Consider the following 26708-nt stretch of genomic DNA (forward strand, 5'->3'; position numbering starts at 1 on the left):
TAACCCTCAGGCGGTGTCTGCCTGAAGAGTAGTGTTTCTTGCTTTAGCACTAGTCTCATTCATGTTGCAGATATTTGCTTGTCGAGATATGGCACCTTACGTGCATACACGTACATTCTGCTGTTGTTTTGATGCTGTCTTGTTTATTTAGTGCTCTGGTGAAGCACTGTGCATTTGTTGGTTTGATGGTTTCCGTTCCACATTGGTTTGGTTTCCTTTAAGGCACTTGAGTTCTGTATATTTAGCAGATTATAGTCCTCATAGAACAAATGAAAAAGGAATGTATGTGCATTTTATTTAATGTATGGTGAACTGTACTTACATTTTTTATACATGAAGTTTGCAGGAGCATGCATGAGCATGACAGTTAGTTAACTTCCAGACAGGATTTAGACACAGACTGGCATGATTTAAACCTAGCGTTAGACTGTTTCTGCAATACACCCGGTTTAATAGTATTGCCAAGTAAATCACAACTGTGTCATTAGGTAGGTCAAATATTCTGAAGAGCTTTTTCTCATCTGGCTCCACGGAATACTCGATTCTGATGGGTCGGTTCGTGGTAGGGCTGGGCCGTATATAGAATTAATTTGATGAATTTGAGATTTTGTTTTTGAACGATGTGAAAAATGGCTAAATCGTTAAATCAAGTTTAGTGCTTCCTCTGCTGTCACTCAAACAAGCACCATCACTTCTCTGCTTAGAGTAACCATAAACCTATGACCGTAATGTTAGAGTTACCATAGACCTATGACTGTAATGTGAGAGTTACCATAGACCTATGACAGTAATGTTAGAGTTATCATAGACCTATGACCATAATGTTGTTTTCCTGTTATATCAGTCACCGAACAATTCTACTGGTTTTTTGTTGGGTCCTGAGAGTGGTTGCCTGTCTTCAATGTTGTGTCACATAAATGCTGCCGGTAAACTGTAGATTAATAGCACTTGAATTTCACTTGTGGTTGAGCAATGCTGGTGTATTTAATTGCTAGTGGTGAATAACGTAAAGTCACTCTAGGTCAAAGATTACACATCACAGATATGCATAATTGATGGATTTTTACTTATTTTGACAAACATAGACAGCAGGCCTAGGCTATGTGGACTGCTGTAAAACTGTAAACTGCACTTCTGGCATCTTGTTACACTCCGGCCATTTGACTGTTTTGTGTTGCATGTCGTCCTGATGTTTTGTTCTCCCTGCAAATATCAGAGCTGAGCTATGTCTGATTAATCTGGTAAATTGGTGAATTAAAGAAATCTTTTTTAGCTGATGTTCCACCATTATGATGGAATATGAAGTTATAAAGATTAAGCAATGCAGTCTAAACTTACACTGAAGCCATCTTTATGAGAGTTCACAATGGAGATTTTATCCTGTAACATGTGATGGCAGCGTATTTACTTTAAACAGATAGAGGGCAATTGCCACCTATTGACCTTTTATTGCTGGTTGTTAATACTAAAACCTGAATGTGTAGTCTAGGGCTGGGCGATATGGCCCTAGTTACTGGGAAATGGCGTATGGTTTTAATGAAGAAAATCATATTTTGTCTTCAATAGAAATTATGAATTGGCCATATTGCCCAGCCCTAGTTCGTGGTGAGGTGTTCAGAGCTCTGTTACTCCTGAAATCAAACGGCTGGGCTGTTTATCAGACCCCTGTCACAGACCACCGGTATTGCTTGTGGTGCAGAAGTAAAGCACTTTGCCTAAAGTTATTATGCTAACATTAATCTGACGTCATATTCTCTGTCAAATGAATGAGTCCTCTCTTGAGTGGCCATATGAGAGGTTGGAGTGTATAGACAGACAGTCATTATCAGAAAGTAAACTCTTTTAAGGCAGTAGCCATCCACTTTGTGTTGTGATCACCCTCCTGGGGCCGATTTTGTGACAGTGACTGGCTACCTGTAATATCCCTGGCTGCATTATCCCTTACTCTGGAGCGATACATAACGATAATGTTCGAAGAAGTGACACCTCAAAGGGTTTTTCTCTGATCAAATCAAATTGTATGGCCTTCTCTCTACATTGCTGTAGTTTAACAAGAGCCATATTTCATCTATTATTGTATTTTAAGTGTTTGTCATGGCAGCAAAATGGGTCTACAGCGGTCTTGTATGAAACGCCTTATACTTTAAAAAACTATTCATCATAAACACAGACAGACAATTTAGCATTTCTTTCTGTTTTGAAGTGGATTATTATGATTGGTATCAATTCCATTGTTCCATTTAGTTGCTTGTACAGTCTGAAAGTTTTTTTTGTCATTTGCCAAGACTTCATTCTGACTGTGTGCTCTCACTTATATGTGTGTGTGTGTGTGTGTGTGTCTGTGTGTGTGTGTGTGTGTGTGTGTGTTTGTCTTTTGGTGCCTTGTGTTTTTCATGACAGTGTGTGTATCATCTTACATTTTGTGTGTGTGGATGTGCGAGTATGCGTGTTTGTTTGTTTGTTTGTTTGCTTGTGACCATTGCTTGTGTGTTCAATGCGAGTGTCTGCTCTGTTTGTGTGGATGTGTCTGGTGTAGAGCAAACCTTCTGTATGTTGGTGTCTGTTGTGATTGTCCTGTTGTCCTGTTGATTTTAAATGGCATCTAATCTCGTCTCCTCCTCCTATTTTCCTCCTCAACATCCTCTCCCTCTGCAGTGTCCGCATGCAGCAGCGTCAGCCCCTACCACGAAGTTATGCGTCTGGAGCGGCGCCTGCGCTCAGCCTCGGAGGGCGCGGGCGAATCCGGCGGAGGCTGCGGCCGCCGGCTGCACCTCAGCCTCAAAGAGCCGCACAGCTGCGCCCTGGAGGGCTTCAGCCTGCAGAAGCATCGCACCAACTCCTCCTCCTCAAAGCTGGGCAGCCTGGTAAGGCCTCTGTCTCCTGTCGAAGCAGTGGTGATAAGGCTGTCATGATAAAATAAGAACCTTTGTAGAGTCAAGTGCCCTTCAAAATGTCGCCAGAAAGGTTCCCTATCGACTGTTATGGCTTTTACAGCACTGTAGAGGCCTCAACAGTGAAGATTTTAAAAGTGGAAATGGTTCTGTGCAAAACCTGTTAGCTTTTGAAATAATTCCTCTTGAGCATTTTTGAAGAGATAAGATTGTGTGTATTGAGACTGCTGAAGAGAACCTGTGGAGTGCTGGGCTCTTCAGATGCTTAGCTGTGGGCTTTAATTATGTCTTGTGGAAAACCTTTGCTCTCGAAGCACAAGTCTTGTAGGACCCTATGAAATCCGTTTTATTTATTTATTTAAAGACTACAAATACAGTTTCATTTAGGCCACCATAATTTTCAGTTGAATTTTATGGAATGAAAAAATATAAAATTATCTTCCGGTTACAAGACGAGTCAGTAAGTCACTTGTGTTATTATAGTCTATATGTACATTCTAAGTCTTATGGTTATTCTAAGAACATTCAGATGCTGCTCAAATGGCCAGTTTTTGTCTCCTGCTTTAATTATTTCCTGTTCAATTCGCCATCATTGTATTCATTTTAAAATCACTGAACTTGAGAGGTTGATATAATGAGATTTACAGAGTTGTTGTTTCATTAACTTAGGCTAGCTGTCTCTGACAATATCTTAAAACGTGCCTGTGTCACTCACGCGTGTATGCAATGTTGCCTATGATGCTATAATGAATGTATTTCCCTCCTGTCATTTTATTTGAAACTGTCAAATTCCACGTTCAACTGTGAGTTTTGTCTTCCTTACTGAATTCTGTTATTCCGTCCACGTTTTCCGCATCACGTCCAAGGCCCTAGTCTTGAGCTTGAAATTGGGTGCTGAAGATCGAGTGACCCCTAGCACGAGGTCACGGCCCAGTGTGGGAGCGGTGGCCTCTTACTCGATTTGACTAGACTAGACTGGGCCGTCCCACGGAGCAGACTAACTGGCTTAGCGCATGCTGCGTCCTCTTGGGAGATTACAGGCCCTCGCACAGGGATACAAATCAGAGCTCTAAATTAAACGGACAAATCCGCTCATGCAGAGTGAATGAGTATGCAGACAGACAGGCAGACAGACAGACAGGAGCTCAGCACTGGCAGTCAGTCGTCAGTCATTCGTTTCCTCTACAAAAGTTATCTCCCTATGACTGCAACTTATTCATGAGGCAACACCACACACTGTAAACTTTTTATTAGGGCTCGGATTAAAAAAAATATAATCGAATGAGCTTATGTTATTGTGAATGCACCCTCTCTGTCCACTCGTTGCCGCCTCATGATTGACTCGGAGTTGCAGAGGACACTCGAGAGTAATGAGTGTCTCCTCATTGTAAACGCGCAGAACGCATGATTTTAGATTCATGGCGATGCCAACGGGAATCAAAAGTAATTTAAATAATTGTAGTCTTGTCAGGACTTTGCAGTTAAGTGAACGATGATTATTTTGAGAAAAATAAGTCAACACAAGGTAAACAAGGTTCTCTGCAGTTCCAATGTGTAAAGTGTATAATGTCACTCATCAGTGTATTTTGCATACATGATCGGGTAGAGACTTTCATTAGGTGCCACAGTTTGCTTACAGTGTTTAAAACAGCTGTAAAACCAGAGAGACGAACCAACATATAATCTGAGTTAAGTGCACAGTCTCTCTAAAAAAGTATATTAAACGGGCACAACTTTTCCGTCAAATCCCTGCGCCCACCCCTTGCTGCGCTCCAGAGGAAGCTGGCGGTTTTCCCCCTAAAAGTCTGCAATGTGTCGCCAAGCGCTCGGGTTCCCCCTGCTGAGAAACACAGCTGTGGTGCATGGGGGACGGAAAGGCACAGATGTTGGCGGGAGCAGGTAGAGTAAGAAAGGGCTGAAATAACAATACGGTAGAAAGAGAGGGAGAGGGGATGGAAGGGTATGATGAAAACACCCCAAGCTGTCATCCTCCTAGAGAGGCACAGGCTCGGAGGAAGCTTCTTTGTGAGAACACGCACTGTTATTGCAGATGACTGGAGATATAGAGATGAGGTGTGTGTGTGTGTGGGGGGGGGGCTGTGTGTGTGTGTGTGTGTTTGCACAGTTTAAACATTATGATCATATCAGCAGGGGAATGGGAGATTCATCAGACAAGAGGGCAAAAAAACATTCTTGGCTGGCTTTATGGAGGCAGCCTTTACCTGGAGCGAATGCAATCAGACTTTCCTTTTTTCCAGGGTTCAGCAGGGGCCCTGACTCCAGGGCCAACCAGGCAGCCGTGCACAGCACAGCGCATTGCAGCGCAGCATAGGCTTTGGGCTCCGGCCCATGCTGAGTGGCCTACATGCAGCAAAGCGCTCGGCCGGTGCGGCAGATGTGGGAACACACTCTGCTTTCGATGACCCAGCTTTGCTTTCAGTCAAGTGAGCTTTAGCGCCCGTCCTCTCATCAGATAAGCGAATCCCTGATGGAACTGTCAAAGAGGCGTTGTGTAGTTACCCCGACCGTATCCACAAAGAAGGGGAACAAAGTCGACACTTACACAAAACTGAACACCAAAGAAACCTGCGCGCCCCTTGGAACCCACTCGTAATGTAACGGTGTCATGGTAGCCAGGTCGCTTAGAAATTCCAATTAATAATACATCATTCGGGAGAAAATTAAAAATTTAAATGTGTTTCTGAGTGCTTGGAACACCTTCACTTTTTAATAGTTTTGCTGTAAGCTTCACAGCCCTGCTGCCTGCACAGAGTCCTGCTGAGTGGAGTGAAGGCAGGACGGTTGGTTAATTGGGGCTCAGTCAGAGATACTCCATGTATCTGCTGCTCAGGGGAAAGGCAAAGAACATGCAGCCTTGTGCTTGGCTCAGTCAGTTCCAGGTGGGTGTGGGGGGGGGGGGGGTCCCACCTAATGCCTTTGTTTAAGTTGTGTGTGAGAGGGAGAGTGTGTGTGGTAAACAGGTCAAATGGGACATTCAGAAAGTAAAGGTTTGTGTGCAGGAGCCAGGTCATTTAAAGGTGATTTAAAGCTTGGCAAGCACCTTCATCGCCTCAATATTTAGTGTAATCTTCAATGCGTCTACCTCTTCAGTGGCAACCTAAAGGCACCGTATCTGCTCCACTGTAACCTGTATGCTTAGTGTTTATGAAACATAAAGAGGAACACTCACTCCCGGCCAGCCAGTCAGCCTACCTCTGTGTGCTCTCTGGAAGATAAACAGGTTGCCCTTTACCAGGTTGGACCTGATTGCCCATCTGAACAATCCCAGTGCACTAAATAAAGCTTAGCTATTCTGCACCGTTCAGTTAAATTCAATTTAAATTATATAGTGCCGATAACAATTGAAATTGTCTGTACTTTACACTGAACAGAGCCCAGAGCCTGAAACCCAGGCTCTGGGACTAGGGTAAGGAAAAACAGGAAGAAACCTTGAGCAGAACCTCAGATCAAACCTAGATTAAGGTAAAAGAAGAAACCGGGACACGAACCCTAGTCACCTAAGTCACTCAAAGGCAACAAACTATTTATTTGGGACTTCCCGGGTGTGGGGTAGATTAAGATAGGCTTTCTCCTTTAGGGTGTGCATTAGAGATGGCATTTACCCTATCTAAATTAGCACTATCTCGCTATAATTTCACAGACCCATGGCTTTTGTGATAGAATCAACATATTGCCTTGCAGTGTAAAGAAGTTTTTTTCACATTGAAAGAATATGGGTAATGGCCGTCCAAGGATCCAGCATGATGTTTCTAATCTCCTGGCTGATTCACATGGCATACTTATTGGCACATTACATCGTTAATTACTCTACATGCTAGCTCTAATCTCATATCAGAGAAGGCTTTGGAAAATCAGATGGCTTGTTTACTGTCAGCTTAGTTGTTGTTTCTGGATCCTTTTCTTTTGAAACAGACAGTCTTTTCTCATTTGTGTTGGAACTGTCTGCAGGCGTTAATTCCCCCAAAAACCCTCTCTTATCGGAAGCCTTCTAATTGTGAGGAAAATTAGCATTGAAAGGTTACTGTTTTTTTAAAACAAACAAACAAACTGGCTATTATTGTTATCGTTTTTAAGCTAATTCAACAATGATGGCTACATGGACTTAAACAGCTGACCTGGTCTACTTCTTAAGCTTTGTTGTGCTACTGCCATCATTGAATGATAAAGAGACTATAATTTTGAGCTCTCTCTCTGTCTCTCTCCCTCTCCCTCTCACTCTCTCTCTCTCTCGGTCTCTCTTGGTCTCTCTCTTGGTCTCTCTCTCTCTCTCCCATCACACATAAATGATTTGCAGGCAAGCACAGAGCTTGGGGGTTTGAGACAAAGAGCAGGTTTTCTTCCTGTATTTCACTTCCTCTAAAAAAACAGCAGGGAAGCTCAGGTGAATGAGTGTGTTCCTCGTATTCTCTTATTATTGTCTAGGAAGGAAGTTTCCAATGGCTCCTGACACATTCCAAAGGGGGAAGTGAGAGCATAGGAAACGGGGACAGGAAACATAAGTAATAGCTGCACACTTTTGTGGCACTTTGCAGAGGCTACAAATGCAGCTTCCAGTCTCAAAACAAACACAAAGTTTAAAACTACCTTGTTTGTTGACCTTTTGTGGTGAAAAGCATTACGGTTCAACCTCTGTTTTTCACACATTGATAAGATAAGCAGCAAGAGAAGACTCCTCAGTACAGATGAGACAACCCAATAGCCCCCAACTCAATATAAAAAAAGAGTGAAAAAGACTTTCGGACCTGTCTGGGCTTGTTGCGATGGCATATCGACATTTTGTCCGTTCCTCGAAAATTGCCCAAATGTTATCTGAAAACTTGACATTAGCAGATGACAAAATCGATACGGGTGATCTGGGGGGTGAGTGAGCAAGTGGGGGAGTCACTCTCACCTGTCACTTCCACACCCTCAGTCACACCAATACAAGGATATGAGACTAACCCTGAAAACCTCACGGTGCTCAGCCAGAGACCCCGATCTGTCCCCCGGCTGAATAATTGATCCCTCCACCGCCTTGTTTGTAGAGACAGGATTTGAGAGGGATTTGATTTAGGAGCGCTTTATCGCTAAGTGCATAAGAGGTACCTGATATTGTCCCTGTGAAGTAGACCTCCCATTAATATCAGTTAATTCATAATCAGTAAGCTGTAGGGTATTTAATGTACGATGTGGGAAGATCATTCAGAATAGTTTTTTTGTGAAATGAATATCAAATATATCATTGTTGCATTGTGTCTTTGGATGATATTGGTATACTTCATTTCAATTAATATTCTGTGTAAAAAATGACTCCTGAATTAAATATGGGGGTTGACGTCAGACTGTCGTGGAATATATTCTGTGCCAAAGAATACATTCCCTGTCTGAAGAAGCATTTTTTTTGTGACCGCCACATGATGGCAGCATGACTCTGTGGAAGATCTACTATGACTTCAGAGTGGCTGCGATTGGCTCAGAATGAGAGGCTTTTAATTCTCTGCAGTGTCTGTCAATTTACATTACACATCATAAATAACTTACTACACCAGAATGACTTCATATTATTTTATGTTTGATTTGTGATGGGAATGAGGACCAGTAGATATGGCCAATTGATGTGTGAGAGGATATAACATTGTCTTTAAAAACTTGATAATTCATAGTTAATGCTCATTTTATATTTACATTAATTATAATACTTTGGGGTTTAAGACTGAAATGCAGACCATACTAGTTGTTGCTCAATTAAACAAGTCTCTCTCGCTCTCTCTCTCTCTCTCTCCGCCCCCCCCCCCCCCCCCCCCCCCCTCTCTCCCCATGGTTCTGCCACTCTCTCTCTCTACCCAGGATGTGCTGAACAACCTGGGTTCATCTGAGCTTGATGAGGATGATCTCATGCTGGACCTCGATCTGTCAGATGACCAGCGCCACAGACATGGTAGGTCCCAAGATTGATTGTCAGGCTCAAGTTGAAAAGGTTTGAAATGTCACAAGGGTATTTTCAACAGTCTCTAAACCTCTTTGAACATGTATAGTCAGTCATCCGGCTAAAATCCCCATGTCTTCCTGCACAATATTTTTCAGGAGACTTTGTGTAAGTGACCTAACATGCCCTTTCCACATTATCCGGAGAAATTAACGCATTTCCAAAAGTAAGCTTTAGACGACACGCTAATGTTTTCCCACGGGGCACGGGAGGGGGGATGCAAGTCAGTCTTAATATACCAATGTTGTCTTTTTGGGTCTTTGGACATGTTGGTTCAGAACACACAGATCCACACGTAAACACACCGACGGCAAAGCCTAAAGACAGAGAGCCGCGGAGGGTGTCATTGCTAATATTTGCAAAAAGTGTTTTGCATAAGGAGTGCAGACTCTTGCGTAGCGTGCTAAATTATTCACTGACTGTGGCGCTAACTCCGCTTGCTAATGTGACAAATCAGAGCGATGAAGGGACTCGATGCTCCACAATTCTGTTGTTTGTTTGTTTGTTTGTGGTTGTGTATGTGTTTGCTTGTGTGTGTGTGCCATTGCAGCATTTTTTCTCATCAGAAATGCCACTGTAGTAGAGCCATCTTTCCTGCTAGCTGCATAACAGTTCCTTCTTACCTTTAATTATTAAAAGGAGCTCTTTAAATCATCGGCTGTCAGAAGCGCTGCGGCACAATAGAGCGTGCTGGAAGCTTGACGGCTAGACATCTCTCAGGTCCTGTTGAGCCACTGTAAGCCACAGATGAACACCGCTGCGGATAGCCTGGAGAAAAGTTGTGTCTGTGTCAGTGTGTGGGATGTGTGTGTGTGTGTGTGTGTGTGTGTGTGTGTGTCTCCATACACACATGCCAGTATGTGAATAAAGAGGTGTTGACATCTCCCCACCTCACCCTCCTCTCTCTCTCTTCTTATTTTAGCGTCTCGGGAGGACTCCAGTCACTCGCTGGCCTCCTGCCTCAACCTGATGCACTCTCCCATGGAGCCTTGCTCTGATCGCCTGCCTGGACTTGAGCCCAGAGATCCCACCCACAGGTGCGCAGCTCACAACCCCCATCCACACTGCCTCCAGTCACCCTCACCCCCTCCCCCTCCCCCAAACACCCCTGTGCCTCTGGAGCTCTCTGTCTCTCTCTCTCTCTCGCTCTGGATGGGGCGTAATTAGATGTGACCGCTATTGGGAAATAATGATATCAAGCCCGCGCTCCCCCACCTCTATCTCACCCTTCTCCGCCCCACCTCATCCCGCCCCCTCTCAAGCACTTCATTATGCTGAAACAAAACATCATGGTGTGTAATTGCTCACCGCCACAGCACACCCAAATGGGAGACGATGAACGCTGAAATGGAACACGTAGAAAGGTATTAGGTCTGTATTTGTTATTATTTTTTTTTCATGGAAAATGCGAAACCATGTCGGAGCGTGTATTACAGGGATGTGTCCATGTCCGGACCACGGTCCTTCAGCAAATTATCTTGCTCAGATTAGCTATACGAGTGGCGGAGATAAAAACAGAAAACAAGCCCCTGCCATCGTCGTCTTAATTTATGGGCTGCGTGAGACTTATCGAGACCACAGAGGGAGAGTGCATTTGCATTAAGAGTCATAAAGAGATGTTGGTTTGCACCGATCACATTCCCAGCGCCCAGAGTTAGATGCGGATCCGTTTAGCCATAACTAGATGTGACTTGTGCTGTGTCACGTATCCAATTATTTTTCCCATGAATATCCTTACCGGATGTTTATCTAGCTCCCACACGTGGCCCTGGAATTGTAAGGCAAAATAGCACATGACCTTTGAACTTTGCATCACTTGGTTAAATTTCCAAATTCATAAATTCTGGTGGTGCATCAGCTTGTTGATTTTATTGTTGATAGTTAAAATTACAGACATGCAAATATTTATAATTTTCTTCAAGGCTCCACTGATCTGCATCTTGTTAACATTTGGATAAGCAGGCCCAAGCACACCATTCAAATGGAGATGAAAGCAGCAGCAGAAAGCATAAAATAACCAAAAACCATGAAAAGGACACAGGGTTCACACAAAGTGAAAATCAATTATCTACAAAAAAAGAAAGTTTGCAGTCTGCCGGTAATTAAGCACGTGCAGATGTCCATACATCCCTATTTGCTGCATATTCACCAACAACAAACAGCTCAAATCCCAAGGGTGTGATAACAGTTGCACAGTGAGAGACAACACACTATCACTGTTAAAATCAACAAATAAATAAATAAAGTCAAGGCTCACTGATAAATTGCCACAGCATCAGAGCGAATTCTATTAAGCCAACCCTCCAAAAATGTATTACCGTAATTGTGTGGGCTTGCTGTTTATAACAAAAGCAGGAAATGTCAGCTGTAGGGGACAGGTACCACTGACTGCACCGCCACAATTACCAGCTTTCACTCTCGTTTGACCGAACGGAAGGAACTAGCCTCTCTGGGGCGACAGAAGAGGACAGGCTGACTACTATGCTGTTCTGACTTGTCAAGGGATTGGGGTTTCAAATGATCCTCAGGCACTGACAGAGCTGATTTTGTTTTATTTTATGTATTTCACACTACACTAATTGTTTTTTCTCCACTGAGAGGATGCAAAGTTTTTTGAGAAATTGATTCAGCAGATCAAGAGAAATGTCTGTGGCCGTGCTGTCCTCGAGTTGCCACGGTGACTGGATGTGCGTGGTTGTCAGTGGCCCTAATGAGACTTACATGGCAGATTTAGATGAATACTGATGATATACTAAGGGATAGCGAGCGCACACTCTCAGCTGCTCAGCTCTTCTTAACTGTCAAAAAAGTGCTCAGAGAGAGTGAAAGAGAAAGAGAGAGGGAGAGAGAGAGAAAGAAATAAGATAGAAATAAGGTAGAAGTCATAGCATACCAAAATAGGCATGTCTCTGAATCAGCCTCTTGGGTAACCGAACAAATTATACTGACACAAAAATTGGCCTACATATTGACTTTGAGTCTAAACTCTCAAGATCCAAAGGTTCGATGTGTAACTATTATCACACAGCCATTGCCATAATCAGACAGTTGACTTCTTCTCCACTGATGGGACTTTAAGGGTTTTTCATCAAATTAGGGCAGCTTCATTTTGTTACATAAAGTTTTTTTCCGGTGCAACCAATTATTCAATCCAACAGTGACTATTGATTTGTGATGCAGAACAGTTCTTCTGTGTCATTCAGAAATGTAGCGTCCTCACACACACAAAAAAAAGCCTTGGGCGCCTTAAGTCCTGTGGGTGGAGTACACACGGGTGTAGTATGTCTTTCTGGCAAGTCACAATTGCATGAACTGCAATCAGCCAAATGAAGCACATTGCCTGATTGCAATTCTGAAGATCCGCCTCAATTCTGCCTGTGTTTCTCGTCTCCTCCATGTTAGCTGTGTGCTCCACTCTGCAGGAACAAAACAAAAGTTGTGAGTGACATGGATTTAGTCATTTGTATTGCTCTTTAGGCTACTGTATTGCATTGTACAGTGTGTAATTACTTCATGCGTTAATCAGTGCTCTCGGGGACTGGAGGACACACACAAACATGCACAAACAAAACACACGCACACACCACACACACACACACACGCACGCACGCACGCACACAAGCACATTCACATATTGTTCATAGGGTGAAAAAGCTGCCTATCTTCATATTAATCTTCTGTTCTATTTTCAATGTTTCATTTTTCATCAAATGATATTGATGGATAAAAATGACACACACACATTTTTTTTCAATCTCTGGTGGGGAACAGTATATTTTTTGGACACATAGGAAGAGAGCTGTTGATACCTCTTTTTTTCTCCATTGCTCTCGTCATGGTGAAATATATGACTTTGTGCGCCCGCTGGTGAGTCAGTGGCTCTAAAGCAGCCCACACCACTGGTGTGCCAGAGCCAGAGGGGGGCTGGCCAGTCAGACAGCGTGTCCTTAACAACACCGCGCTGCAGGGGCATGGTACTGGCGTGTGTGTGTGTGTGTGTGTGTGTGTGTGTGTGTGTGTGTGTGTGTGTGTGTGTGTGTGTGTGTGTGTGTGTGTGTGTGTGTGTGTGTGTGTGTGTGTGTGTGTGTGTGTGTGTGTTTATTTGTGCATGCCTATACGTGTCAATTTTTTGTGTCTGTGCGTGTGTGTGTTTGTGTTTGAGTTGAGTGTGTTTGTGTGCTTGTGCTTGGCTGTATGAGCCTCTGCTTTCTGTGTGTGTACGTGTGTGTGCGTGTGTGTGTGCACTCAAGAGCTGCTCGTCAGCCTGCCTGCCTGTCTGTCTGCCTGCCTGCCTCTCAGACAATGCATGCAGAGCAGACCAGATACCTCCCCTAATCCCCACCCCCCTCGCAAAGTGACAAGATTTATTATCCGTGGGCAAAAATCTGGGCCTGTTTGCACAAGAGATTCATCAGCCGCCGTTGGAGCCCCGTGTTGCCTGTTCCACACATCCACCCGCTCCACAAACACCACCACCTCATCTTCCCCCAAAATGGCAGCGCTCATTGACAACCGAGGCCGCCCCGCTGAGCCGGAGCAGAGACCCTCTCTCTGCACTGCGGCGGGAAAGCGCAAACACAACGTCACGTGGGGGGGGGGGGGGGGGGGGGGGGAAGAGAGCTGGGGGGGGGCTTGCCGATTGATCCAGCGCCATTAATCTGCGCTGCCCTGATGTGTGCCGCATGATTCCAGCTGTAGGGGCCAGACTTGCGACACGGGTGGGTAACGGCACAGGCTTTGATTCTGCCCTCCTCCCCTTTTTAAGCTGTCCACCCAAAGGCATGATTATACAAGCCTCCACTCTGGGAATTCTGAATGGGAATTCAGTTGAATTAGTCATACTCATGGCAGGACCACGGGTTAACACCACTTTTTTTTTTTAGCGTGACTGAAGGAAAACCTGCTGGTTAAGTGGACAGATGCTACACGTTGGCAGTGGGATCTTGCTTCCTGTCAGTTGCATCATGCTTTGTTGCACACTGGATGCCTTCATTGTCCTCTGAGCTCAAGCGGCATTGCATAATGTATTGTGATGTGTGGTGAAAGTTGAGTTGTTTGTGTGGCTTTTCCTCCCTCGGTGTGAGCATCAAGCAGTTGCAAGTCAAGACAACACAAGTGAAGAAAAGATCAAATGTGGTACAGTTGGAAATTTGTATGAGAGTCCATTGTTTGTGCCTTTGCTAAAGAGACATGTAGAACTGTCAACCAACACCTATTTGAGACATGACCTTTCATTTCCAGTTGCTCTCGGCTGTGTCTTTGCCTGTTCACTCCAAACTACCATTTATTCATCAGTTTGAACTTAAGCTGATATTTAATCTTCTACATCTGTTGGCGTTGGCATTTAATAGGTGTTGTTGAGGGCTTTGCCTCGTCCTGCCTTCAGAAGGCGATGATCACTTCGCTCAGTGCTAGTGATGGTATTTAATGGGAGATGAAAAGTCAGGAGGCAGTAAAACTTTGCCTCGTCATGTCTTCGGAAAGGTGGTGATTGCTTCGCTCCATCAGGCACCGTGAGCCTTTGCCAAGTTATTTTTTAGTAGTTGACGCCAAATCCCTGGCGCACAGCTCTGAGCTGCACTGCAAGCCATATATCAACCATGCAGCTCTGCCTAATGGAGAGAAACATGTTGCCAATCTGTGTATGCTACAAGTAGAATCCATTCATATAAGGGCTCAGTAAATAGTAAACAGTGCCCTTAAAGGCACCCAGTGCAACTTTATGTAAACATTCAATGAAAAATAAACATTCAATTTCTAGTCTTTTTTATACGTAGTAAGTTTCAATAACTCCATACCATAACATATCGTCATTCAAGGAGCAAAGATGAGACGTCGTTGTGTGGTGAGAACTGATAGAAAATCGTAAACAACAACAATCGCCGGTGGGGAGAGGCCATTTTTCCATTGACTGGAATCCTGCTGTATTTATTGTAGGTTACAAAATATAAAGAAAATGGCGGCGATATGTAATGGTATGGAGTTATTGAAACTTACTACGTGTAAAAAAGACTAGAAATTGAATGTTTATTTTTAAGCCTCGAAAGTTGCACTGGGTGCCTTTAATAGATATTGGAATTCAATGGGGTTTTCTTATGGTCTTAGGAAGCAACTGAGGGTATGTCCTTAACTTAATAAGCCAAAAAAAGTCCTCATAAAAAGATCAGGTATCAGGTCATTAATTTGGCTTTGCAATTGCAGCTGCATTGCTGCTCATGAAAGAGGAATTAACCCCCATTCTGCTGTCTGTCAGGTCATGCTAACAGTGCCAGAGCAGATGCGTTGACGTTGCGACCCCAGCTAATGATGCGTGGGAATGAGGACAGCGTTTCTCTCTCTCTCTCTCTCTCTCCCTCCCTCTCTCCCATGCCTGTGGTATGCACACGTTTGCCGTGCTCTCACCAGGCTTGCCTGGATTAGCTGACTAACATACGCCACCAACACAACGGACAGCGAGACTGGCGCCGTGGCATTGTGATTGATTGGGAAATTAGTGACACAGCAGATGGTGCTGATATCCCTATTTTTGTGCCAAACTCCTCCAAGATGTCAGTCCTCCGGTGGACTGGAGAGACAACTCAAGAAATGGAATATGCTCCTCAGTGAGTAATGTGGAAGGGGGGGGTGACTGGAGAACGAGACACCTTTGCTCATGCGAGGCAGTGGCAGCAAAAGCTGATTCAAATTCAGCGAGTGAAATAAAAATATCAGCTATAAAATCTAATGGCATGTCAGAGGGCAGGAAATGGCAAAAATGAAAATAAGAAACACTAATTTCAGACCTTGCAGAGGTGTTGGCCTCCCTGTGGGTGGGAGTGTTACCACGAGAGAGAGAGCAGAGTTATATTGTTTGAGCTGTATTGGGAGACCATGTGCTTGCTTATTTGTGGCTGTTGTTGAAAACGTATCTGTAGTCTTCGTGGGAAGTAATCTTAAAGATATAAAAAGTACTGTACATAAAAATGCTTAAACTCACAACATCAGGTCATGCCTTCGGTATGAGAGAAAGATCAAGAAGGCGTTCAAAGATAATGAGACTTGTCCAGTGTCCACGGTTACTCCTCCTGTGGTGTTGCTGCGTCTCCGCTGTGCTTTGTTGCTAAGGAAACGTGGTGTTGTCGATAGGGAGCTCTGTTGCTAAGCTGCGGGCGATGGGCAGGAGGCGCTGCTGCTTTGCCGTCTCTGTATATTTGTTCGCGTAGCTGTGAGTGCGCTGTGCCCTCAAAGCATTCCAAGCCGCTGGCTACAGCCAGACCAGCCAATGGCTACAGCCAGACCAGCCACTGGCTACCACCAGACCAGCCACTGGCTCTGAAGAATGGTGATGAAAATGCAATTAAGACTTTGGCTGAAGGGTGCAGAAACATCATTCCAGTCATTGATTTCTGTGTCATTATGGCCATTATTTTTGGAGGTTTGCATACATATGGTCTTTGATGTTCATGTAAACAGGGTTGGGAACTGTCGTGCCACTGTTGTCATAAGCTTTTGCCATTTATTTCTCTTTTATGTGATATGAATATGTAATTATATATCAAAGGGAAGAGCAGGAAAATGCTAATAGTGATCATAATCAGGGCCATCATGGAAGGCGCCTGATGGGAATTTCTGCACTAATAGCCGAACACAAAAGTGCCAAGCGGAGAGCAACCCAGCTGAGAGCATATATTAAAACTGATGGATGCCAGATCGGAGCACCGGTATACAGCATCGCTGTAATAACATGAGACCTCCAACGGTGCAGGCTGAGAGCTGTCGACTGAGTCGAAACAGAAAGGGCAAAAAAAAAAAAAAAAGCACACACTCGGGGCATACATAAAAGACCTACAGCAGATGGTGGTATTAACATGCATGAGGGTGCATCTAAATACGGCATGAACCCCTGTGGGCATCGACAAACCTGTGACAGGTATGAGGCTCTGACTCGGGAGGAGTGGAGTCGCTGCTGACTAAAGAATATTTCGCTCGAAAAGAGTTTTTTTTTTTTATCCTACCACCCCCCCACCCCCCTCCCCCTTTTTTTTTTCTTTCCCTGGCATAATGAGAAGTAGGACCTGTGTGACAGACCACAGCCTGGCAGCATCTAGGAGCCTTCCCAGATCAGAGTGTAGTCCATTGAAAAGGAGTCTTATTAATGCATAATGGAGCAGCGGCATTTACAAAACAAAAAGGGCTCTCGGCGCAAATTATCATCTACTTCAATCAGAGAAGTAGAACGCGATCGTGCAAACCCCCCCCACCACCACCCTCTCAACACGTGCTGCTTAACCACTTGGAGCCAGACGTTGGGGTTATCTTGCAAAAGCAGTGCCTGTTGGCCCGGTGATTCTGGCTCAGCCTACATTCAGAGAGGAGACCCTGACAGGGAGAGTTGCCTCCCATCCTGCAGTTCCCACCCTCCTCCAGTCTGTTCTCTCCTCTCTGGACATGAGGGAGAGAGCCGTGCAGCAGCACCCTAAGCGTTTTATCAAGCGCTGTGCTTGATAAAAGGTAATGGCCCAGAGCCACAGAGTGAATCTGAGGGCCACAGTGCGGTGACCTTGACTTTATAATATTCGAAAAATACCTGTATATGCGAGAAAATCTTTGGCCGTTGCTGCACGGACCTATAAATCTCTTTTGCAGCCAGTGCTTAGTGTAATGATGACTGGTGCATGAGCTTGCATCGTTACCAGGTAAATAGCGCATTCAGACTTGAAGGTAAATGACAGGGCTGTCTTGGCAGTGGTACAATAAGCACTTAAAGTGCGGACAAACAGCAGGTGCGGAAGGCAACATTTCTGTGCATCTAGCAGCAGTGATGTGTGAGAACAAGCTAACCAGTAGAATGCGTGGAAATTTCATGCATATTGACATGAGACAAAGCCAGCGCTTTGGTCACAGACAAAGTATGCAGCACATCGTTAGTCAGACCAATCTTGATGTGAAACCAGGTGAAAATCAACAGGTTGTCTGGTTACACTGGTAGTCTGACCTTGACGTAAACATGCCTAATTAATCCAGACCTAAGTGGCTAATGACATCTAAGATCAGCAGGTTGTTGACTAAGCAGCTAAAGATGTTTTCATTTAGCCTGTCTGTCTTCTCTTCTCCTCTCTACTGCCGTTGTCTTCTCATTAAAACAGGAGTATTTCCAGCATTTGCCTGGAAATAAGGTGTGAAACATGTATACTGTAATGTACTGTAATTGCATCACACTGTTCTGAAGTCCTTTTGATTAACAGAAAAACCTCATTCTGGGAAGAGCCATCTTAAAAAAGAAAAAAAAAATACCGTTTGGAGCCGCCACTTAGCATCAATCCTTACAACCCAACAGTGATGATTCATGAATTGGTACTGACACAGAACTTGTATGAGAGGGTGGAAGTCACAAACATTAATTGATAAAAATTGAGGTTATGGAAATGCATGTGAATTGAAAAATTAAAGTGATACATTTGCAATTGATTGACATTTTATTTCAAACTGCGCTTCCACCCTTGAGGCTTCTTTCCTTAAATGATATGGCGATTTTGTGTAGTGAAAATAGTGCAACATCATTTCCCGACCATAAACTGCATTAACTGCACTGTATTAACCGCATGACAGCATTTTATGTAATTTTATGAAAAAAACCTGTGTATTCACGCCATCATGTCAAAAATGCGAGTACGTTCTGCGTCCTCTGTGTGTCATACCTCACACTACTTGGCATAAATGTATTTTGTGTGAGCACAAGAGAGAGAGAGAGACAGAGATTGAGAGGTAGAGACAGGGTGCATTTCATATCCCTTTTTACCCCTCTATTTTTCAATTCACATTCCATTTTCATCAATTAATTTTTGGTACTTCCACCCTTCATACATTTGTATCAGGAGCAGTAGTAATTAAACCCTGGGCTAGAGGTGGTGGTGGTTGAAGCGTTGCCAACCAAGTCAGGGGAAGCAGCTCTTTAGCAGTCCGCCAAAGCCTTTCTGTCAGAATCAATCTTCTCTAGTTATTGTGCTGACTAATTCTTCCGCCTAGCTCCAAGGACTCACTTACCATGCACTTTGCCGAGGGGACCGAGTCCCTGGTGGAGTCTGGAGTAAAGTTATTCTGCCCGCAAACGTGAAAGGGGGGAGCGGTTGGATAAGTGAGCGTCTCTCCGACACTGGCAGTGAGTTTCCGCAATCATTTATTAAAGGACACCCTTAGCCTTGCCTGAAGAGAGAGCACAGGGTGAATTTCAACCTCCCTAACCACCTTAAATGAGGTGGAACTATAGGCCTTGCGGTCTGTACGACATTGCATGCTATGTTATGTAGCCTTAGCATTTGTCAGCTTTTATTGGTTTGATACCCCTAGGGAATTGTCACTCTCATCCCCTTGGCTGTTTCACAAACAAAAAGTTAAAATGTAGTTTGCTCAGGCCTCTGTGTTTTTCACGATTGCTTTCTGCTTATTTATTTATTTCCCCAAAGACGTAATTGTGCAGGATAGGCTTCTACACCTTTCTGGGTTTTTCCATATTAAAACTTGTGCCTTTTGAGGATGTGAAGGTATAGACACCGCCCTATTCTCAGCTCACTGATTGCTTTTAAAATCCAGCCCAAAATGATTTTTGAAGGTTATTCGATGGAGAGGGAAAAAAAACCTTCTCACTTTTTTCTGTTTTGCGCCATAAATATTGAAACCTATTGAATTCCCCCAGAGAAGTATTTGCATTTTCTGTTATCTGCAGGACAGAAAATTCTCTGGATAGATTTGTCAGCGTGGGTGTAATCTACGTTGTGAGAGTCTGACTGAATTTTCAAGTGATGCTCTTGAAAATTGTGCATGAACACAATTTTCAATGAGCAACACTCGATGAGAGATTTGTATCAAACTGTGCAGGCAAATGATATCTGCGATGGTAATCCCCGATATGGAATAATGAAGAGTGTCCTTTGTTCTTACAATAATGAAGCGTAATCTCAGTCATGGAAGAGGATCCTCTTGATATTTGCAGACCCACTGAATTTCCTTTGATGTTTGCCAGAATTATGTCTTCATACTACGGGATCACACCTTGAATTATTTTTCTGTGTGAAACATCTGTCTCCAATCTTCCTGAAAACAACTTTGCGGTTTAAAATACAAGAGACAAAGCGGTCCCTGAGACGGCGCTTACCTACCTGAGCTCCCTAAACCCGCTCAGTCAGTTCTCCATCTCACTCGGCAAATTGCTCTCAGTCTCTAGAAAAAATTACTGGATAAACCAAGTCTACCGTGAACACATGCACATCTGACTTGTTATCTCCTCACCTTTGCCAAACTTTTGTTGAGGTGCTTGTATTTTTGGTGTGCTTTTCTTCAATTTCCCACTACTGCCTCACACTTTTGTCCATTGAGAATTTAAAGGTATGTTTCACTGCATTTACTTCCAGTGTGGGCCTGTAATTATCTCTCTGTCTACAAATGTGTAAAATAAAGAAAAAAGGGCTAGATTGCAGTTGTGTAAGAGAAACAGTGGAATAAGACACTACTCTCCCAGTTAAGCCAACTTCATGTTCTCAGTCTGATTAAGAAGATTACAGTCTTTACTCTTGATCAAGAGCAGTTAGTTGGTGATTTTTTATTTCAAAGACTGTGGCTGGTGAAGATATTTGGCTTCCAGGAAGAGAATGAAAAAAGCAATTAGCCTCTACATGTTTCATTGGCCTGGAAATAATGATCGTGTTCCATGTGAGCAGTTTTTCGGACACTTTCATGGAAGCTCCCCTTTATTGGGTAAAATGAACCGAGGGACAACTTGATTGAACTGATTGTTTGTCCAGACATGGCTTGTATTGATGCTGCCACGTTGTATGCCAAGATGCCAGTTAAAATCCCCTGCGTTTATTATGCTCTTGGCAATGAATGAATTCGATACAAGGCGCTATTGATGTTATCATTCACCTGTTAGAGCATATCCGCACTGCACCAAGCTTAGTTGAGAGCTTTCTGGCCAGCTGCACTCTGGGATGTTTAAACAAGCACAGTTGCCTGAGTTTACCTCACGTATTAAACATGGGATGGGGCTTTAGCAGTCATTATGAAAAAAAAATATTGATTTTGATTTTCTTACCTGCAAAATAATTTAGAGGGACATGCAGAGTATTTTCCAGCACCTCTTATCCTTCCAATCGTCATATGAAATGTTTTATTGATGGAGATCAAAGGGAGAGATTACTTCTCAGCATTTTTTCAATATCTACTGAGTAGGCAGAAATATGGGGGGAAACACAACATCCACCTTAAGGCAGAGCATTGTTTTTCACAAACCAATTGATCAGAAAGCACATAATGCGTAATCACAATTATAGTATAACTTCCAAAATGAACATGGATCCACGGCCGACATTTGGTCATTTAGTAAACAGTTAAATGCATAGTGACTAATTGTGCCTGGAAAGCATATATTGCATTTTAGCTGTACTTGAGCTTTAAAGGAGTTGGATCTCGTGCCAGAGGGCATTTGGCATCGATAGCAGCTTGGGCACTTCCGTCCACCTCCTGAGCTACAGAAGTGCACTTCTCTCTGAGACACAGAAAATGTTTAATGCTCAATCTGTTGCATGGCTGAAACAAACAAACAAACAAAAAAAACAAAAAAAATGCAACCACATTTTTGCTCCTTCTGTGCTGTTTCCCCCTGGTATGGAGCTCATTGTGTCTGTCTGTGTGTGTGTGTGTGTGCGCTTGTGTCTGTGTGTGTGCGCTTGTGTCTGTGTGTGTGTGTTTGTGTGTGTGTCTGTGTGTGCGTGTATGTGCGTGCGTGTGTTTGTGTGTTAGCAGGGAGCTGAGGTCCCTGTCTCTGCTGGGTCGTGAGGACGAGCTGCCGGGGCTGGAGGCTCTGCCCCTGAGGCTCATGCAGCAGGACTGCACCGCCGTCAAGACCCTGCTGCTGCGCCTGCGCCGCACACTGCAAGAGGTAACGCAAACACATGCACCGCCATGCACAGCTCAGCGCTGCAGGACCTGCACTCACACACACACACACACACACACACACACACACACACACACACACTTACAGGTGTCACATACAACTTTAAACACGGATCCCTCTCTCTCTCTCTCTCTCTCTCTCTCTCTCTCTCGATCTCTCCCCCTCCTTCTCACTCTCACACACGCATAGATACATAGACACAGTGAAACACAAAAACACACCCAGTGTGAAGGGACTCACAAGAGCAGCCTCATATACAAGTCTTAGGCACAGCTGCCCCCATGCGTAACATACATGGAATCATACCAAGGTGCCCACGAGCACAGTCTGACTTATAGCGAGTGACTCAAATCACATGCTGGCATATATTAAATATTACAGATTCCAGACAGCCATGCCGGTATCCAGCACAGACAGAGGCCGGATTGTGTTTGTGGATTCTAGATTTGCTAATCCCTGCCTCAGGGTTTACACAAATATGGAAGATTAAAGCATAGGAAAAGGAAACACGCTTTTAACTTAAAGCTCTGAAACTTTTGGTGGGTGGAGGTGTAGCATTTGCCGGAAACCCAAGGCTCCACACGGTTAGAAGAATTGTCCAAATTCGTTTTTACCAGAATCGTTTTCAAAGTATGTATGTATTTGTGTCTTTCTGTCTGTCCCTCTGTGTGTTTGTTTGTGCATGTGGTCATGTGTGGCTTTGTGCCACACTGCTCTGTGGTTGCACCAGAAAAGCCTTGACCCTCATCTTGATTATTTTATTTGCGACGGTGGTGGTTGGGCTGGAGGGAGCGAGCGAGCGGAAGAGCAGTTTGTGCCAGCCGGTCTGGTCCTGATGCCATGTTTAAAAAGCATCCGGAGAGCTCAATTTAAAAACACAGCGGTTGTTTTGGCAACGCCTCCGCATTGCATCCCTGATGTGTCGAGGGCCGCCTTTTCCGAGCCTGTGTCGCTCCCCGCTCTTACTTTGGCACTCGTGCTCTCTAACTCAATTTGCGTGGATGCATAACTCCTAAAATGAAGAGGCACAAACACTGAAGAACTCACTCTCAGAAAACAAACATACACACACACACACACACACACACACATTTACACACCATCACTTCCCAGGCGGCACACAAATAATCTCCATTTCATTTCACCCAGGCTTCATTTCAACTGATCTGCGCGTTAGCTCCTCTGTGTCGATGCGGGCGTTCAGATATTTACAGTAGCTTAAAGCAAATGGCACGCTCACAAATCTGCTTCCTCTGCCTCCAGTGCTTTTGGTATGTATTTGTTTTGGAAGTAATTTGGGTTCATTTTTCGCGCTTGAATTCAATGTGGAAACGTTGAAGCTTTAAATTCACAGCCACCTCTATGCAGTTCCTTTCAAAGCTTCCAATCTGAAGATTTCCAGGAAAAGTGTTCTTCAGACTTGAAAAACCAGAAAAGAAATCTTGATTTCTTGCCTTCAACACCTCAGTCTAGACAGTAGATTGGAGCGGTCCCAGAGAACCAGCTCAAGGGGCTGTTTTGCCTTTTGCCTGAGATGGGTTAACCTGATCCATCACTTCCTCAATGCAGAACCGGCTCTCTTGAGTCCAGACTGGTAAATTATCCATGAAGGCACATTCGCTGTTCAGTCTCAGTGGTGTGTTTACCAGAAGTAAAATCGTGGTCTGAAAACTTTTGAGGAGGGCTAAGGCCAAATGAGTTGTACACAGTCTGAATGTTAGAAAGACTTCAGCGCTTCTTAAATTCATAAATAAATGCATTTTTTCAGCCTTAAATGTTAAGTGCAGTGATTAATGACTTCTACCTGCCAATTGAGGAAAATGCTGTTTTCCAGTATAAAGTGTGGTTAATGTCAAGGTAATATTTAATTTGGCAAAGGGGCTGTTTGTGCTTTAAGTCACACAGTTTCAGAATCTCAATGACTGAAACAGTACTGCCCTCACAAAGTAAAAAAAGTTTCTTCGATTAAACAAAAAGTTCTAAAATGAAGTCTGTTATTATGCTTTTAGAAAAACTATTTTGGATTGCACCTAATGTGCGCTTATCTTTGATGACTACAATTGAGAAAAAAAGGGGATTTGTGTTGCCAATTGTGAAGCATTCACAGTCTAAAATCAAAGAACAACAGCTTTGTTGTCTGCCAAGGCCGTCGCTCTTGTGTCTGCAAAACAACATGGAGCTTTCAACCAATTTTTATATATGAACATAACTTGCAGAGAGATGTCTTCTTTTGTGTTGCTCTCTTAAAAGCACTGCCACCTTCCCTGTAAGGGAGCCCTAAAATATGAATTACAGGCCACTAGGAATGTCCAGGAGACAGCAGAAGAATATGAATATTAAAGAGAAAATTGTTTGCCCCCTTCGCTGACTCCGCTCTTATTAAATTGCAAATGTGCGCCGTCCTCCATCACCGTATGTAAACCACTCACTAACAAGAATTGCAATAACTTGTTTCTTCACTCCTGCGTTTTATTTGCCTGACCCGTGATATTGAGCTGGGGCACGCGCATCTCGTTCTTCTCAGTTTTTTCTCTTTCTTTTCTTTTCTATTCTCGGCCATATCATCTGCGTCTAATCCAGGAGAGAGCAAAGCAGGGCGCTCCCGATTGAGAGAGGATATTATTGGCTATGAATGCCACAGAATGTAATCACATTTACACATTAGAGGTCATTAAATGTGCTTCGCCACCTACCATAGAGAAAACAGAGGACTGCGATTGCATTTCCTTTAGTTATACACCACTAGCTATACACAACTCATAAATCATTACTTTGACAATGACGGAAATGTATGATGATCATACCATACAATCATTCTATAACCCTATAACTAGGGGAATCCTGACATTTTGAATCCTAGGGTTTTTGATGCACATTTTTTTTATGACAGCCCTCAAATGGGCCCTCTGCGTTTGTGTTTTTCTGCAGTGGGAACATTTCCCTTTATGACCTTAAGACGGTCATGTAGGTTAGCCATTGATCAAAGCTGACACATTTAGGACCTGCTTCCCTAACCGAAAATATCATAAGTGTAAAGCTTCCAGAAACTCATTGGGCACAGTTATTTCTCAAAGTAAACGTTGAAGTTTTCTGACTTTTCTAGTTTTCTAGTTCTTGTCAGTTTGTAAAGCGTTGTTCTATTTGAGACTGCAGTGCAATTGGACAGACATGGCTTGATTATAAATAATCCAAACACTCTAGTTGTATCCAGCAGTTTCTGAGCATTGATGCCGTGTTTTTGTTTTTATTTTTCCTGGTATGAGTCCTGAAGAAGACACAGTATACCGGTCCAGGGTTAATTTGCACATGAGGTCATTGTGGTTGCCATGGCTGCCCTCTAATGTCTTTGTTCACCATGGTCAGCTGAGTAGCTCTTCAAATGTTTTTATTTAATACTGCGTGTATGCGTGTGTGTGTGTGTTTGTGTGTGTGTGTCTGTGTGTGTGTTTAGAGTGTGAGGGAGGTTGATCATTGTCCGTAGTAGTTTTGTTTTGTTGATTGTTTTACCGTAATTGGAATTGAATCATGTTAGTTCTTGAAGCCTTTTGTGGTTTCTAAAAAACATTGTGTGGTTATCTGCACTACATGCTAACATTACCGAAGAAGAAACCTTGAAATAAAATTGAGTACAGTTGCTAAGCACTATTAAATCAAACTGAGGCTGAAATCAAACACTATGCCTTAGGCAGCTTATTTGCTTTCATTCAAAAAACAAATACCATATATATGACAAGTAAATTATATACGTTTATCAGTCACCCACTTTAGTTTTAAATGTTAAATTGTGAAAGACCCTTTGCAGACGTCTGTCAAGTTTAAGAAAGTGTGCATTCATGTGTAAATTGTGCCACTTTTTGTTTTCCAGAGCACAGAAACAAGTCCAGCCAGTAGCCTCCACTCCCTACCCATAAGCCCCTGCAGTGAGAAGTCACTCCCCTTCAAGGTAATTGCATTATATAGTTCAATTCATTACAACAGATCAGCTGTGTTTCAAAGGTCTCTAAAGCATTTTTTTCTGCTCAATTCTCGTAGAGTGTTTGCCAGAATAGAACCCGCAGGGCTCTAATCTCTGATTTAATTGTATCCTGTGCTTCAGGAAAAATTATTTGCACTTTGATGGATCAAGGATGTCTTTGAAGGGGCGCCATGATAGGAGAAGACTGAAAGGGAAGAATAGTACTCTGATTCATATAGAGGCTGAATTACTTTTACTCATGACCCTGCCTAATCATGGCCAAGCAGAGCGTGCCTCTCTTTGAGGAAAACAGAGAGAAACAGTCTTAGCAGTAAGCTAAGTAAAAATGTAAACGTCTGTATGCGATAATTCCTAAGAGATGTCTCCCCATTTGGAAAAGGTGTTACTGTTTTAGTGTTTCAGCCCAATACCACTCTGGAAGAGTCTTGTTTTGTTCTGTTTTTTTGTTCTCGTCGCTGTCACTGTGCAGATTCTTTTTTTTTTTTTTTGTCACGCGCTCAGAGTTTAAAAAATCCTGCGGAGTGCGATGGAAACGAGGTCTGCTTGTGTGTCCTCCTTACTGACCTACATGGAGCAGGCGAAGCAGCAGTGGTGGCAGTATCAGCACCAGCTCCAGCTCCAGCTCCAACATCCTCTGTCGCTGCAGTAAAGAGCCATGTGACATTCGCGGGGCCGTCCCGCGCATAACGCCTTTCCTCTCCGCACGGAGCCAGCAGAACGGGAGCTCAGAATAGGACCCCATGCATCTGACATTGTGTCGGATGACAGGGAGGGATATAGGGGATACAGGGAAAGAGTGGGAGGGGCTGGGACTCGTTCCTGCTGTTCCAGAAAATTAGGGTTCTTTTTAAAAATGAGGCTGGCCCGGTATCCACCTGAGACAAAACCATGTCACCGCTTGTCCTACTTAGGGCCCGAAAAACT

At 43.7% G+C, this 26708-nt stretch overlaps 1 protein-coding gene across 1 annotated transcript in view; it reads left to right on the forward strand.

Annotated features, from left to right (window-relative positions):
* The window catches only part of ccser1 (coiled-coil serine-rich protein 1), a gene marked incomplete at both ends in the record, with an annotated part of 66733 nt that overhangs the window by 1989 nt on the left and 38036 nt on the right, over positions 1-26708 (forward strand). The window contains 5 exons of the mRNA XM_080852920.1: positions 2656-2864; positions 8739-8829; positions 9800-9914; positions 21655-21790; positions 25674-25751. Coding sequence (XP_080709046.1) covers positions 2656-2864; positions 8739-8829; positions 9800-9914; positions 21655-21790; positions 25674-25751 — 629 coding nt within the window. The remainder of the gene's footprint in view (positions 1-2655; positions 2865-8738; positions 8830-9799; positions 9915-21654; positions 21791-25673; positions 25752-26708) is intronic.

This window comes from Sprattus sprattus, assembly GCF_963457725.1.
Source record: "Sprattus sprattus genome assembly, chromosome: 15".
In the NCBI taxonomy this organism is placed as follows: Eukaryota; Metazoa; Chordata; class Actinopteri; order Clupeiformes; family Clupeidae; genus Sprattus; species Sprattus sprattus.